The sequence below is a fragment of the Mercenaria mercenaria genome, chromosome 12, assembly GCF_021730395.1.
Source record: "Mercenaria mercenaria strain notata chromosome 12, MADL_Memer_1, whole genome shotgun sequence".
NCBI lineage: Eukaryota > Metazoa > Mollusca > Bivalvia > Venerida > Veneridae > Mercenaria > Mercenaria mercenaria.
The window spans coordinates 44,117,371-44,134,367 of NC_069372.1; the positions used below are offsets into that span (position 1 = coordinate 44,117,371).

Genomic DNA, 16,997 nt, shown 5'->3' on the forward strand with positions numbered 1-16,997 from the left:
GTAGAACCACTGACCTTCCGTAAGCCAGCTGGATGGCTTCCTCACATGAAGAATTCAATGCCCCGAGTGAGGCTCGAACCCACATTGATGACGGGCAAGTGATTTGAAGTTGGTGACCCTAACCAAGATTAGCTGTATTTGTAGTAAAAGCTTTAAAAATCTTCTTGAAAACTGTAAGCCCAGTTTTAAAATGATTTTACATTGGCTGCTAAGATTATTCCAATTATTCACCTAAAGTAAAATAACATGACCACCAGACCTAAATATAACAAACATCTTCAAACAACATCTCCTGAGCCATTGGTCTGATATTAAGATAATTATGTCTCCCACCACACAGTGGTGTGGGAGACATATTGATTTACTCCAGTCTGTCTGTGTGGTGTCTGTCACAAAGCTTGTCCGCACTCTTTAAGTCGAACATTTCTCATCCGATTTTCACCAAACTTAAACAAAATGTGTTTGACCATAAGACCTCAACCAAGTTCGATAACTAGCTAAATCGGCCAAGACACTTAGGAATTATGGCCCTTGACAATAATTTATGAATCACCTAGATGCATAAATATGCTGAAGACTTCATTCTCAAACATGCACCAAAAACCATTCATCTTGTCCGCACTCTAAGTCGAACATTTCTCATCCGATTTTCACTAAACTTAAACAAAATGTGTTTGACCATAAGACCTCAACCAAGTTCGATAACTAGCTAAATCGGCCAAGACACTTTGGAATTATGGCCCTTGACAATAATTTATGAATCACCTAGATGCATAAATATGCTGAAGACTTCATTCTCAAACATGCACCAAAAACCATTCATCTTGTCCGCACTCTAAGTCGAACATTTCTCATCCGATTTTCACCAAACTTGAACAAAATGTGTTTGACCATAAGACCTCAGCCAAGTTCGATAACTAGCTAAATCGGCCAAAACACTTCGGAATTATGGCCCTTGACAATAATTTATGAATCACCTAGATGCATAAAAATGCTGAAGTCTTCATTCTCAAACATGCACCAAAAACCATTCATCTTGTCTGCACTCTAAGTCAAACATTTCTCATCCCATCTTCACCAAACTCGAACAAAATGTGTTTGCAAATAAGACCTTGGCCAAGTTCGATAACTAGCCAAATCGGTTAAGACACTTCGGAATTATGGCCCTTGACAATAACTAATGAATCACCTAGACTCATAAAAATGCTGAAGTCTTCATTCTCAAACATGCACCAAAAACCATTCATCTTGTCAGCACTCCAAGTCAAACATTTCTCATCAGATCTTCACCAAACTTAAAATGTGTATGACCATAATTCCTCCCCCAGGTTCGATAACTAGCAAAATTGGTATAGGCACTTCAGAATTATGGCCCTTGAATTACTGAAAATCAGGCATTTTACTCTTCAAAGGTATATTTGTTGTGACTACGGTAAACAGTATAAAAACACTGACTTAGTGTTTAGATGATTAGGCAGTTGTGGGAGACATGCGCTTTTCTCAAAAGTAGCTCTAGTTTCACAGAAAGTTTCCTTGGGTGGCCATCAACCAAAAAAGCATTCTTATCCTTTCAGTTTGAACAAAATGAAGTTGAGCTGAAAATTAGAAATCTTCAAATGGTATTTTCTTTTAAACATCTGGTTCAATTTTGATAAAATTTCACAGACATGTCATAAGGGTGACCTGCAACTGAAATTGTTAAATACCATTTTGATTTGTCAAAATAAAACCAGGAGTAGGTCTTGTTTGTCCCTGTTTTTGAAAACTTCGAACCTTCTGTGAATCTGCAGGCAAGTTTCCAAAGTAAATTGGCAGAAAAATTTCTTGCTATACGTGTTTGTTAGACTGGCGAGCAAAACAAGGTCATCATGGTTTCCTTGTTTTTATAATATTTTTGAAGAAGAATTGTATAGACATTTTCTTGGGTCAAAAATTTACAACAGAATTTTGCTTAGAAAACAATTTATTCATTTATAAATTAAGAAGTATTCAAGAAAACTGCCTGCATATTGCATTATAAGCTTGCTAAAAATAGAATAGAATGTCCAGGTAAATCCTGTCTGATGGCTGAAACAGTGAGTGAAAATTTCATAAAACTGGCAGAGTAAGATGAAAAAAATTCAGATTTTTTAAAAGTGAATTTCTGTCTGACATGAAGTGCAACAGATTACTTATAAAGGTTAAATACACTCATCAATGGGATATTAAGTTGTTTTCTCCATTTCTTTTTAAATGCAAAAGTGTTTTTGTTAACAGATACTCCAGTAACTGCGGTCCATTGAAAGACATTACAACGAGCTCCAGTTTTTACACGGACAATTACGTTCTGCCGATCATTAATGCCGTATTCACATTTGTTCGTGCGGCACATGAAACATTAGAAATCCAGTGTGGGGAAAACTATATTGGTGTGTGTGCCAAGTTCCATTCAGATCCTAATACAAATACAATTCTGCTGCAAAAGATGAAGGAAGCCAGCTTCTATGACCTGAGTGGAACAACATTCTCTTTTATCGGCAAGGAGGGCAACACTGGCAGAGAAATTGTTCTCTTTGATGGCAGCGAGATGAGAAAGGTATGCTATATGAAACACAGTTTAGAATCCTATAAAGTTATGGGCTGATTACCCCGGTAGTAAGAGATTTTGGATCTATTTTAAGATATTGAAAGACTGTGAAATTGTCAATATTCTTAGAGGACTGATTTTTCGTGGATTTTATGCTTGTGTCAATCTAGAAAATAAATCTGAATAAACAGTTAAAATCTCCATTATTCTGTCTTCAAATGTTGAAATCCACAAATTCAAATCCCCAGGAAATAGCTGTTTTTGACAAAACCACAAAGTTAAATGCCCCAGAAATTTTGTGCTCACGAAATAGATAAATTTTACAGTATCAGTAATATACATACATTTAGTCCTGCTCAAATGTTTCATGTATCACAGTAATTTTGTCATTCATAAAAATCCGTGGAAGTGGAAATAAGTTTTCTACACATTTGTAGGTTTAAGTAGAACTTTTTTATTTCTGAATAGCATTGTAATGACTTTCAAGTTTCTAATAATTTTTCTTTTTTATAGGTAGCAGACTTTGCTGGAGCTTCCATCAACATCATGGATCGTAACGTACGAGCGATGTTTGATACAACACGGTCCTCGTGCATTTCTCCATGCACAGAGTGTATCAACAATAATATGAACTTTACTTATATACCTGGAGATGTCATGTTGGGAGGTATGCCATGCACATGTATTGATTTATAATTATTGCAATGATGACGAATTTCAGATTGGTGGATGGGGGAGGGGGCACACATGGTAATAGGTCACAGCTAAAATTGACATGCTGTCAAAAAGTTGCTAAGGTAATTACCATAATCGGTAAAATTATTGAGGGGCCCTGCCCTCCCTGGCTCCACCCCACCCCCCCACACTCTTCCTACAGCCCCTGGAAAGTATATTGCATAAATGTACCTTTCATTATTAATGTTTTTTCAGCGGATTAACACAAAATTATATTGAAATATATCTTCTTTTTTTTTCACACAAAATATCAAAAATATTTTTCATTGGTAAGAAACTATAAAATGGGTAAAGTTAGTCAAAACGTGAAACAAAAAGAAAATTTGTTCGTTTGACATGCATGGTCAAAATATCTTTCACTCATCAACACCATATCTTATATTTTCACCTCTGGCTACATTCATAACTTTCAGTGATAGCTCTAGTTTTATCACATGTTAGCTGTTCTTGATGAAACATTTTTTTTTACGTATTAAAGACCAAGTCATTCAAGCAAATTCTCCTGTTCTTGAAGTGATGTCAACTTAAAAGTGTTGTAATGTGTTAGAAGACATAAAGCTTTTCCTGACTTTCATAGCTATGCAAAATTGCAATGCATCATATTCGAGATACAAAATTAGTGAGGGGTGAAATGGTTAAAAGAAACTGACTTCAGATAGCTTGCCCATCACCATTGCAGGTTTGAAACCTTACTTAGGATGTAGAACTCTTTCATTTGAGGAGGTCATCCAGGTGGTTTATGGAAGGTCATTTATTCTACCAAGGTGCCCGCTTATGCCAGAAATAATGCCTGGCGGGGCTTTTCCATAATCAAAAGCTAGAATCTAGATAATGTCTTATGATTGTATCAGTGTTATGTAACCAAGCAAAATCAAAATAAAAGAATGTCAAAAAACCTCCACCCTCTATGTTTCTGGTTAAAATCTGGGTTAAGGCTTTAATGATTATAATTAATCATTCTTTAAGACACTAAAAACATATATGAAAATTGTCAGTTTCATGCAGAGAATTGGTCAGTGATTTGGTAAGAAAGGTTAGGCTTAGTTACCACAGCATGGATGGGAAATTCTTTGGAAAAATGGCTTTAAACTTGATAAAATATGAAACAAAAGGTACTGTGAAACTAGCTTAATATTTATTATAACCACTGCTGTAATTTCAGGCATATTTGACGTACATGAAGCTGACCTGACACCCTTCTCCTGCGGTGACATTAAGACCATAAATGGCTTCCAGCTCCTAGAAGCTTTCCACTTTGCCATTGACAAAGTTAACGATAAATCTGGGCAATTTGCTAATGTTTTGAAAAATGTGAAACTGGGTGGTATCGGTTTAGATGCATGTGAGAGTGCTGTCAAGGGAGGCTACCTTGTATCTAACATTCACAGTGGGTTATCTGTCCTTCAGAGAGATGGAAATGTAATTGATCCTGACAGCATAGAAGCTTATATCGCCACATATTCCAGTGACAGGTCAATTTATTTGGCGAGACTGCTGAAAACCTTGAAAATACCTCAAATCAGTTACGGTTCTTCTAGTATTACTTTACTAGACCAAGATAGCTACCCGTACTTCTTACGAACGGTACCAGCAGACGACAGGCAAGCAATGGGAATGATCAAATTCTTAAGCAACTATGACATCAGATACGTACAAGTAGTCCATTCTGCAGACAATTACGGAGAACAGGCCGCCAATGTATTCAACACACTTGCAAGTGATAATAAAGTCTGTATCGCACAGACAGTATCATTCTTGCCACAAAGTTCAGTCACAGTGGAAAATGCTAATGATGTTGTTCTCGCCTTGCTAAAAAAGCCAGTTGCTAATACTGTTATTGTCTTCGCTGACATTACATATATCAATGAGCTTCTTCAGGCTATTAGACGTAATCCAGATGCTCATGGTAAATTCAGATTTATTGGATCTGAAACCTGGGCGAATAATCCTGAAGCTATTGAAGGGGTTGAAGATATCGCTCTAAGCTCTGTCACTGTTGACTTAGATGTGGTTGATATTCGCGATTTTGATGAATATTTATCAACCAAAACACCTGCGAACTATCCAGAGAATCCTTGGTTCCCGGAATACTATGAGGAGATCCAGAACTGTTACCTCACCATCCCTGATACCAAGTATCCTGGTAGGTGCTCGGCGACACCCAAGAATATTGTCACATCCAGGAGGTACAAGCAGGACACGTCACTCATCCATGTTATCAATGCTGTATATTCGGCAGCATATGGCCTTGACCTTGCTTTGAGAGAGGAATGTGGTGATGATTATACCACTGTCTGCGAGGCTTTCAAGAATCGTGAGAAGCGACGTGAATTTGTGTTTGAGAAAATGAAGCAGTCCAGTTTCGTTGACCTGTCTGGTCAACAGTTCAGCTTCTCAGATCGCAACGATGGAAATAAAGGCTACGTCCTCTACTCTATTGACTCCTCAAATGTCCTTGGATACACATATAATCCCGTAAGTATGGCCTTTTTAGCTCACCTGAGCACAAAGTGCTCAGGGTGAGGTATTGTGATCGCTCACCGTCCGGCGTCCGTCCGTCCGTCCGTCCGTCCACACTTTCCTTTAAACAACATCTCCTCCTAAACCAACAGGCCAATTTTGGTGAAACTTCACAGGGATGTCTTGGATGGTCCCCTTTCAAAATTGTTCAAAGAATTGAATTCCGTGCAGAACACTGGTTGCCATGGCAACTGAAAGGAAAAACTTTAAAAATCTTCTTCTCAAAAACCAGAAGCCCTAGAGCTTAGATATTTGGTGTGAAGCATTGCCTAGTGGACCTCTACCAAGTTTGTTCAAATCATGACCCCGGGGTCAAAATTGACCCCGCCCCAGGGGTCACTTGATTTTACATAAGAAAATCTTAAAAAATCTTCTTCTCAAAAACCAGAAGCCTTAGAGCTTAGATATTTGACATGTAGCATTGCCTAGTGGACCTCTACTAAAATTGTTCAAATCATGACCCCGGGATCAAAATTGACCCCGCCCCAGGGTCACTTGATTTTACATAGGAAAATCTTCAAAAAATTTCTAAAAATAAACCAGAAGGCCTAAAGCTTTGATATTTCACATGTAGCATTGCCTAGTGGACCTCTACAAAATTTGTTCAAATCATGGCCCCCGGGGTCAAAATTGACCCCGCCCCAGGGTCACTTGATTTTACATAGGAAAATATTTAAAAAATCTTCTTCTCAAAAACCAGAAGCCCTAGAGCTTAGATATTTCACATGTAGCATTGCCTAGTGGACCTCTACTAAAGTTGTTCAAATTATGACCCAGGGGTCAAAATTGACCCCGCCCTAGGAGTCACTTGACTTTACATAGGAAAATCTTCAAAAGTTTTCTAAAAATAAACCAGAAGGCCTAGAGCTTAGATATTTCACATGTAGCATTACCTAGTGGACCTCTACAAAATTTGTTCATATCATGACCCCCTGGGTCAAAATTGACCCCGCCCCAGGGGTCACTTGATTTTACGTAGGAAATTCTTCAAAAATTTTCTAAAAATAAACTAGAAGGCCTAGAGACTAGATATTTGACATGTAGCATTGCCTAGTGGACCTCTACAAAATTTGTTCAAACCTTGTCCCCCGGGGTCTAAATTGACTCCGCCCTAGGGGTCACTTGATTTTACATAGGAAAATCTTTAAAAAAAATTCTAAAAATAAACCAGAAGGCCTAGATCTTAGATATTTGACATGTAGCATTGCCTAGTAGACTTTTACAAAGTTTATTCAAATCATGACCCCTGGGGTCAAATTGACCCTGCCCCATGGGGTTACTTGATTGTACATAGAAAAATCTTCAAAATTTTCTAAAAATAAACCAGAAGAGCTTAGATATTTGACATGTAGCATTGCCTAGTGGACCTCTACAAAAAGTTTTCAAATCTTGTTTTTAAAGTTACTTAAAGAAAATTTCAACTATATTTTCTCATAATTCTTTTGATTGATTTCTGTTATGATCTTTTGACCTTGAAGACTTGTCCTTAAGTGCAATGATAACAGGTGAGCGATATAGGGCCATCATGGCCCTCTTGTTCATGTTTTATGGTGACACTTTCAATTATGTTGTTTATCAGTAGTTCAGTTTATGCCCAGTCTGTTTGGTCTCCTAATATTACCATATAACTATTTTGTAGTATTTCCTTGTAACTTTGTTCACAAAGAAGTTGCTTATGATAATATTAGGTACAGCTGAGGAAACCTCTACTCGGGAATCTGCACTATGGGAGTCTCCTCTGAGGGCACCTCCATGATAGAATCTTCATTGAGGGAGTCTCCTCTGATGGAGACTCAGCTGAAGGAACCTTGGCTAAGGAAGTCTACATTGAAGAAATTTCCAGTCATAAAATCTCCTCTAATAGAGCCCGCATTGAGGGAATCTCCTCTGGTGGAGACTTAACTGAGGAAATCTTGACTAAGGGAGCCTCCATTGAAGGAACCAACAGTCATAAAATCTCCTCTGATAGAACCTGCATTGAGGGAACCTCTTCTGATGGAAACTTAACTGTGGGGAACCTCCACTTAGGAAGCTTCTATAGCCAAGTAATTAAGGTCACAGTCATTAAATTACTTGCTCTGTGCTTCTATGGGTTTGAACCCATTTTAGAGTTGTCATATAGAGAAGCCATTTAGAAGGTCAGTGATTCTACTGAGACGGCCACCTGAGCCTGAAATATTGTCTTGAGGGATATCTAGTGTCTTCCTCTACCATTAAGATGGGAGTGTTGCCATATATCTTGAACTTGGTTTGTGTAGCTTAAAATTAAAATGAACCAATTATCACAGAATGATAGATATTTTGTTAGGTTTTCTTGTAAGGTTAAACTGTTTTTTCAACAGATTGCGAAATACAGCAGTGCTGGAGACTTGTCGATAACAAGCCCAGCATACAGGCCAAGCTGGGATGGTAGTTGTGAGAGGGTAGACTCGTGCACAGAATGTCCCACCATCAGGAACCTCCTTAGCAGGTTTGTTCTAATTTGCAGCTTCTGTCCTTTCATTTCAGGCATCACTTGTCATTTTGAGAAGTTCAGTTGACACTAAGTCAAGAGACAAATTAGAAATTTGCCAATGTCATTTATAATAAGTTATGAATCATAGCGTAGACTATATATTTACAATTCAATACAGTGTAAATGATCTGCCTGTACAAGAAAGATGTGTGGAAAGAATTCCACCTGGTTTAGTAAAAAAATGAACATACTATATTTGGAATTTTTCAAGATTATTGTCATCTTGCCACCTAACTTTAAGAGAGCACTTTTATTTAGAGGGATATATATTTTTGTGCCACCATATTTTTCATTGGATCTTCATGAAAGTTAGTCAGAATGTTCACCTTGATGATATCTAGGTCAGCTTTGAAACTGGGTCACATGCCATCAAAAACTAGGTCAGTAGGTCAAATAATAAAAAAACCTTGTGACCTCTCTAGAGGCCTTATTTTTTATGGGATCTGTATCAAAGTTGGTCTGAATATTCATCTTGATGATAGCTAGGTCAGGTTCGAAACTGGGTCAAGTGCGTTCCAAAACTAGGTCAGTAGGTCTAAAATTAGAAAATCCTTGTGACCTCTCTAAAGTCTATACATTTCAAATGATCTTCATGAAAATTGGTCAGAATGTTCACCTTGATGATATCTAGGTCCTGTTTGAAACTGGGTCACATGCCTTCAAAAACTAGGTCAGTAGGTCAAATAATAAAAAAACTTGTGACCTCTCTAGAGGCCATATTTTTCATGGGATCTGTATGAAAGTTGGTCTGATTGTCCATCTTTATGATATCTAGGTCAAGTTTGAAACTGGGTCAATCGTGGTCAAAAACTAGGTCAGTAGGTCTAAAAATAGAAAAACCTTGTGACCTCTCTAGAGGCCATACTTTGGAATGGATCTTTATGAAAATTGGTCAGAATGTTCACCTTAATGATGTATAGGTCAAATTCGACACTGGGTCAACTGTGCTTAAAAACTTTTTCAGTAGATCTAAAAATACAAAAACCTTTTGACCTCTCTAGAGGCCATATTTTTCAATGGATCTTCATGAAAATTGGTCTGAATGTTCACCTTGATGATATCTAGATAAAATTTGAAACTGGGTCACGTGCAGTCTAAAACTAGGTCATAAGGTAAAATAATAGATAAACTTTGTGACCTCTCTAGAGGCCATATTTTTCATGAGATCTTCATGAAAATTGGTGAGAATGTTCAACTTGATGATATCTAGGTCAAGTTCAAACCAGGTCACATGCTTTCAAAAAATAGGTCATTAGGTCAAATAATAGAAAAACCTTGTGACCTCTCTAGAGGCCATATTGTTCAATGGATCTTCATGAAAATTGATCAGAAGTTTTATCGTGATGATATCTAGGTCAAGTTCAAAACTGGGTGACATGAGCTCAAAAACTAGGTCACTATGTCAAGTAATAGAAAAAACAACATCATACTCAGTTCAAAACTGGGTCCCTTGGGGACAGGTGAGCAATTCAGGACCATCATGGTCCTCTTGTTCATTTTGGTCCGCCCCCTATTTTCAGAGTTATGGCCCCTGAAATAGTAAAAAATGCACATTTTCACCTTGTGATGCACCTAGCTCAAAAAGTATTTAATATAAATGGTTGAAAACACGCATAAGTCTTTATCATGATGTAAACTTGCTTATTTAAACCTTTTTTGGACAATAACTTTAGAACGCTTGGGCCGAGGATCTTGAAACTTCATAGGGAGGTTGATCATGACCAGCAGATAACCTCTATTGATTTTGAGGTCAGTAGGTCAAAGTCAAGCAAGTTCAGCTTTTACATTGCAGGCTTTGTTCTGTGACAAGGCCATATTGTGGGGGTATAATTCGTCACTCCTGTGACAACTCTAGTTGAATTTGTGATCAGGTTATCGATGCTATCTATTGTAATCATGAACTGCTTGAGTGAGACCGAATGCGCAGGTCAGGCATCATGCTTTTTCACAATTTTTACGTCTGCAGCTTAAATTTTTAATTTTTGAATATAAATTTTAGGTATATGCTGCCAGAGTATCTGAACGGTGGAAACAACCCTAATCCTGCTACGTTAATTTATCCAGCAAGAATCCATGACCAAGGTAACGATGCATATAGATGCGGGGCAATGAATATGTATCATACCATACAAGCTTTGTCCGTTGTCTACACATTACAATATTCAACTTTGATCACCAACAAGCCATTTAACCTGCGACCTTTGATTCTGGATCATTGCAACAATGAGTTAAGAATAGATCAGGATGTATTTAATATATTAACAACTGGAACACTCTGCAACGCAGAATTTGATTCTCAAGGCAGCGTGATTAATGCAACCACTGTTATGGGTGTGCAGGTACAATCGTCCAGATACGTAGTGGCAGCCAACAGAGTAACTGCTCCACTTAAAATTCAGCTTATGAGTGGTTCAGCTTCATCCACAGCCCTGAGCGATAAATGGCGTTATCCGTACTTTGCACGTACTGTACCACCAGATAACCTACAAATGGAAGTAATCGCAAAAATCTTGGAGTTCAATGACTGGACATATGTTGGTGTTGTTTACTCAAAGGAAAGCTATGGAATAAATGGATACAAAAACTTACAAGCACTTGTTAATGAGGGTAAATACTCCTGCATCGGTGCCGCAGAAGGAATTGATAATCCAAGTACATTGGCTGAATTACGACCAGTGGTTAGACGTATAGGTGAAACGGAAGGTATCGGTGTGATTGTGCTCATTGCATTGGATCCAAGACCATTCCTTGAAGCCATTATTGCTGAAGGAGTTGCTGAAAAGTATCTTGTAATTGGTACTGATTCCTGGGGATCTGGGCAGTCCATAACAGAAGGCATAGCTGCACAGTTTGCAGGTGCGATAACGATAGATTTCAGAAATGCATATTATAATGATTTTGTTAACTGGACGAAAATGATAACATACACTAATAGGATGGGAATTCCAGATGATTGGTTCGATGAGTTCTATCAGCATATTCATAAATGTCAGCTGCGTAATTCAAAATTACGAATGGAACAGTACACAAGAGACTGTGCAGGACCCAACGGAGATGCAGAGGTTATAACTGAAGAAAAAATCAAAGCATATGTACCTCGTCTAACAAATATTGCTGCCACGTATGCCATGGGTAATGGATTAAGTAAATTATACAGAGAATATGGCTGTGCAGATGTATCATTTGCCTCCTGTATGGCAGGCATAAAAAATGCACGAGACGTTTTGTTTGCATATACGCTAGAACAGACATGGAGTATCAATCGAGGTCAGGTAGATCCAAAAGAAGAGTTTAACATGGAGATTGGTGAGGACAGATACTGGAATATCGGTTATAACATCTATTCCTTCGGCATTGATAACATATATTACCAAGTAAGTTATTGACAACATAATTATATAAGTTTCTCCCATGTCTTTGACTTCTTTTCACAGTTGGCACTTAATAACTGGTAAACTTTCGGGGTTCTAGTCAAGCAGGGTATATGATTGTGCCATCTGCAGTGAGACCAATACTGGTATTCCCAGGAAAAAACCAGTCCCAGGCTGCAGTTTTGTCATTGGTCAGTTTGAAGATTTTTGTCTGAATTATCCAATCAGATGCTAGAGATTCGAGACTGGTCTACAAATTCAAGTGTTTTATTCATGGGGTCAGTTTTACTGTGAATTCAGTAAATTTGAAAACATTTTGTTTAATAGGGTCAAAAAGCAGTTTTGTTGGTACATGACTTCGTGAATTTCAAATTTGCATGAATGAAAATTTTATTTGGTCTTTGAGATTTGATTATTTTTTTATTAAAGCAGCTGCAAATTTATAATATATGGAAAGGAATGGATCCCAAAGGAACAAAAATATAACAAGACCTGAGTCCAAGTAAGACTTCATATATTGACTGCAAGTTGTCAGTTACTTGTAAGTCTTGGTATATTGACCAGGAGAAAATGTCAGTTACTTGTTTTACTTTGTACATGTACATTGACTGCAAGAAATTGTCGGTTACTTGTAAGTGTTGGTAACTGCAAGAAGATGTTAATTCCTTGTAACGCATGGTATATTGACCAGGATAAAATGTCAGTTTTTTGTAACACTCGGTATATTGACCACAAGAACTTTTCATTTACATTTAAAATTTGGTATATAGTATTCTTCTTATCAAATGTGGTCTTTTTCATAGGTTGGACTGTATTTCTGCAGAAAAGTGGCATTAACCCAGTTAACTAACAAATTTCATTTTTGCATACTTTAGATTGGAAGTCATTCAACCGGCAAAGGTTTCCAGTTTAATGTAAATGGTAACTATGATAGTCGACGGGAAGGTCTTACGTCTCAATGTCCACAGGATAAGTTCTGTGATTGTGCACTTGAAGATGGCAGCACAGAGAAGCAGGTATGCGATTTAAGTTTACAATCTAGTTTAAAGCAAAATGGACACATTTATATTATTTTATCAACGATAGGGCCCTGATATGATTTGATGTTAAAGCTCTAACCATTATCATGATGAGCTTATAGTTTAACCCTTAGCCTGCTGGCGGCAAGTGATTCTGCCTTTGCGACCAGTGCAGACCAAGATCAGCCTGCACATCCGTGCAGTCTGATCATGGTCTGCACTGTTTGCTATTCAGTCAGTAAATTTTTAGTAAACACCCCTTAAATGATAAATGGTACTGCCCAAATTGGAAAATGGACCAGTCCATAAGAGAAATTTAGCATGGTAAGGGTTAAAGAGGCCACAGCGGCTGACTTGGAATCATAAGCCTTCACCTGTCTGTGTTTAAGCCCTGATTGGGTGTTTGTGTGAGGATGCCAATCAGCTGGCATGTGGAAGGTTGCAGGTTCTACCCTTGTGTCTTTCCAAACCTGACATAACGCCTGAAAGGTCTTCTGAGATCTTTAAAAGCTGAATGTCACCATATAAATGTACTGCTACAGCTTAGATCAAACAAAACGAGACAAAAAATTCTTTAGTCTATAATCCACCAAAATTCCTGTAAAAGGGGAAGTTCTGTGTAAAACAAAACTCAGCACTTCGAATTTTCAGCTTGACAAACATAACTTCTGGATACTGATTTTTTAAAAAAATTTTATAAAGGCCATATGAGGCAGTAATTTTTCGTAATAAATTCTTACCTAAAAGTTTCAGTAACTAGAATATTTTATGCGACTTATTTTGTAATTTTATTTTCTGATGATGAGGCACTTTCATCTTGCTGTTAATGTTTACAACGGTTTTAAAACACCAAGCAACAAAGATAAATGCATTGGTGAACATTTGTTTTAATTGGAAATGTTTTTAAATTCTTTATTTACAAAATATTATTCATGTCCCAAAATGTGACAGTGATTGCATGCTTGTAGAAAGTAAAAGAACTAGATTCTTGTGTGATGATTGTTGCATAAGTATGCAAGTGACATAGTTTCCGCGACCAGATATTATTACCGGTAGTTGTTGCATAGGTAGCATATGGCATAGTTTCTGTGAACCAATGTCATCAGTTGTTGCATTGGTAGCATGAAGCATGTAATCAGTTGTTGCATAAACATGCATGTTGCATGGTTTCTATGACAGAATGTTATATGTTGTTGCATATGTGTGCATATACCATGTTATCTATGATGGAATCTTAACAAATAATTACATACGTATGCATGTAGCCAAAAGTTCTGTTTAGCACGTGACTAGCATGACTTGATCTACATGATTTCTCAACGTAGAGAACAAGTGGTTTAATAATCTATGACTTTCAAACCTGTATCAAAACTAGTTGTAACTCTGTTCTAACACCAAATTCTAACATCTGTTTCATCTGTGGTTCTAGACCTTATTTAATCTCTTAATCTGATTTACTAGTACCTGGTTCATTCTCTAATTCCAGTACTTCCCTTATTCCAGGCCATGGATTTCTTCAGGACTAATTCCAGTATTTCTCTTACTCCAGGCCTGGGATTTTTTTCAGGACAAATTCCAGTACTTCCCCTATTTCCAGGCCTGCGATTTTTTCAGGACTTGTCCTGATTTCTGACCTTTTTGACTGCTAGAATTTCCCTATCTAACTCTATTAGAGAAAGTGATTTCAGGCTTTGGAATAAAGTTTTCAGACTTTTGGTTTTTGACTGAATCCCAGGCCTGTTATTCTCAAAACTGTTTTTAGTTTGATTACTGCTTAAGAATAAGGAGGGCTTTTGTACTCACCCCAGCATTGATGTCACTGTTGCTTTCAAATTTATGGAGAGCTCAGTTTGACTGTATCTCCATTATTACAGTTGCTTTTATCATCAGTAAAATCTAGGAAAACTTAGCAAAATAATAGCATCAAGAAATGTATGTTTATTTTGTCAAAATTATGCCCCTTTACAACTTAGAATTACAGGTAAAAGTTTTACATGTAAAAAAATATTTCTGTGTGCCTCCCCGCCCCCACCCCCTCAACACACACACACCCATTACACACACAACACTTCTAATTGCTTCAACTGTTTGCTGTCATTTTCACTTCTCTGTTGGCAAACATTATTGAATAGTAAAGTACTGTCTTTCCAACAGCTTTTGTTAATTACAAAAACTTAGTATTTGTTTTCTAACGATCACATATGTTTGTTGGTTTAGGAGGATAACACGGTAATTACATGGGTTTGTACATGTACTGTGGAATTATTAACAAACATGACTGTTCCTTCATGAAATTCAAATTTTGGCATTGAAAAAAAAAATTTTGGATCCTGTCATGAAATTTTAATGATTTCACAATATTGCTTAAGTTGAATACAGTTGGCAAACAGGCATTGTATTAAAACTCATTCCTTAAGCATAGCTCTTTGTAAAATGTTGATATCTGAAAGGCAATGGCATTTTGTTGCGTTAATCAACTGTATTCTACTTCCATAGAATGGATAGTTCTCGGTTATGTAGTTACCTACCCTATTACATTTGCAACCATTTTCAGGTTCTGACTTTGACAGTTGTTTCATAAATTTAGTGAAATCATTAATAACAGAAAAGAAAATTTTAGTATTGAGTTCTTATTGAAAATTTTTTAATAAAATAAAATTTTTAATGTTTTATTGTTTTGAAGTTTGCTAAAAATTTCAAGTTTTAATTATTTGGTTTATTTTCAAGAGATTAGCTGTGACCCTGGTTATGGTTGCAAAGAATAGTTTCAAAAATGAGATTGAAATATACCGGGGTATATTGTAGATGCCAAATTACAGTATCTTTTATTCCTATTTTAGGCATTTTTTGGAGAATTTTGCTGATGAATTGGATTGTGCTCCATTGCTTGACATAGTTCTAAAATAGCTTCGATATATATTAAGTAATTTTGGGGTTTTAGTTGCTTAATGTAGTGTACAGCTAGCCGCAAAATGATTTTGTATGGTGTTTAAATTGCTTGACTTAGTTTACGACCAGCTTCAGTATGATTTTGTATGGTTTTTAATTAGCCTCATTGTGGTAATATGTGAGGTTTTAGTTGCATGACAGCTCGCAACTGGACTTGATATGATTTTATATGGCCGTTAACTAGCCTTAAATGTTTGTGTATTGCTTTTAAGTTGCTTGATATTAAAGTATTTGATGCAGCAAAACCCAAATTATAATTGAGCCGCGCCATGAGAAAACCAACATAGTGGCTTTGCGACCAGCATGGATCCAGACCAGCCTGCGCATCTGCACAGTCTGGTCAAGATCCATGCTGTTCGCTTTCAAAGTCTGTTGCAATAAGAGAAACTGTTAGTGAACAGCATGGATCCTGACCAGACTGCGCAGATGCGCAGGCTGGTCTGGATCCATGCTGGTCGCAAAGCCACTATGTTGGTTTTCTCATGGCATGGCTCATATTAAGCTTTTGTATGCTTTTTCAACCTGTGCTTTGTAGCAAAACTGGTGTAAATCAAAATATTTTATGGGGATTCAACCCATAAATGATGAGTTTGAGCTCTGCTGATATACAACCACTCTTTCTCATGTGGCACCTGTCCAGTACTGGGTTTTCCAGGAAGCAGATTCAGGAATGATTCAGAAGAGCCACAATTTAGCCAAAAGAAACCAAAATTAGTATAAACTAAGATATTTTATAAGGTATAGAAGTGTATTGACTATTATTTAGACATCAGATGTGGATGCAAAGAGGAAATATTGGTCCCTTGAATTTTCTTTATCTTGAATCCTTTTCCCTGTTATTTTATAGATGTTTCATGAAACTTTCTTGTGTGTTTTATTCAACCATATATTTTACTTTTGCAAGATGTTTTTCAATTGTACAAAATTACTGAAATTCAGTGAATGTGAAATCATAAACATTTGTGGTGAGATAATTTTTAAATTAGTTGATTTTGTGCTTAAATCTCAACAAACAATTAAAATCAAATAGTTTTATCTTTACAAGTGGAAAATTTTGAAATCCAAGAATTAATATCCCAATGAAATATGCATTTTGGGCAAAACCACGAAAAGGCATTTTGGGCAAAACCACGAAATTTTGTTCGCACAAAACTACATGTAAATCATTTCACAGCCTTGAATTCAGTTACATCATAAGTTTCTTAAGCTGAACATAAATGTGGGGAATTTCTAGTAAATATGGGAGAGAACTTAATGTGGGGAATTTTTAGTAAACATTGGGAGAACTTAATGTGGGGAATTTTAGTAAATATGGGGAAAAC

At 36.8% G+C, this 16,997-nt stretch overlaps 1 protein-coding gene across 1 annotated transcript in view; it reads left to right on the forward strand.

Moving 5' to 3' along the window:
- Positions 1-16,997, forward strand: part of LOC123533310 (uncharacterized) — a 47,697-nt gene that overhangs the window by 24,319 nt on the left and 6,381 nt on the right. Inside the window, exons 12-17 of the mRNA XM_053519908.1 lie at positions 2,257-2,575; positions 3,080-3,233; positions 4,464-5,776; positions 8,164-8,291; positions 10,336-11,710; positions 12,583-12,723. Coding sequence (XP_053375883.1) covers positions 2,257-2,575; positions 3,080-3,233; positions 4,464-5,776; positions 8,164-8,291; positions 10,336-11,710; positions 12,583-12,723 — 3,430 coding nt within the window. The remainder of the gene's footprint in view (positions 1-2,256; positions 2,576-3,079; positions 3,234-4,463; positions 5,777-8,163; positions 8,292-10,335; positions 11,711-12,582; positions 12,724-16,997) is intronic.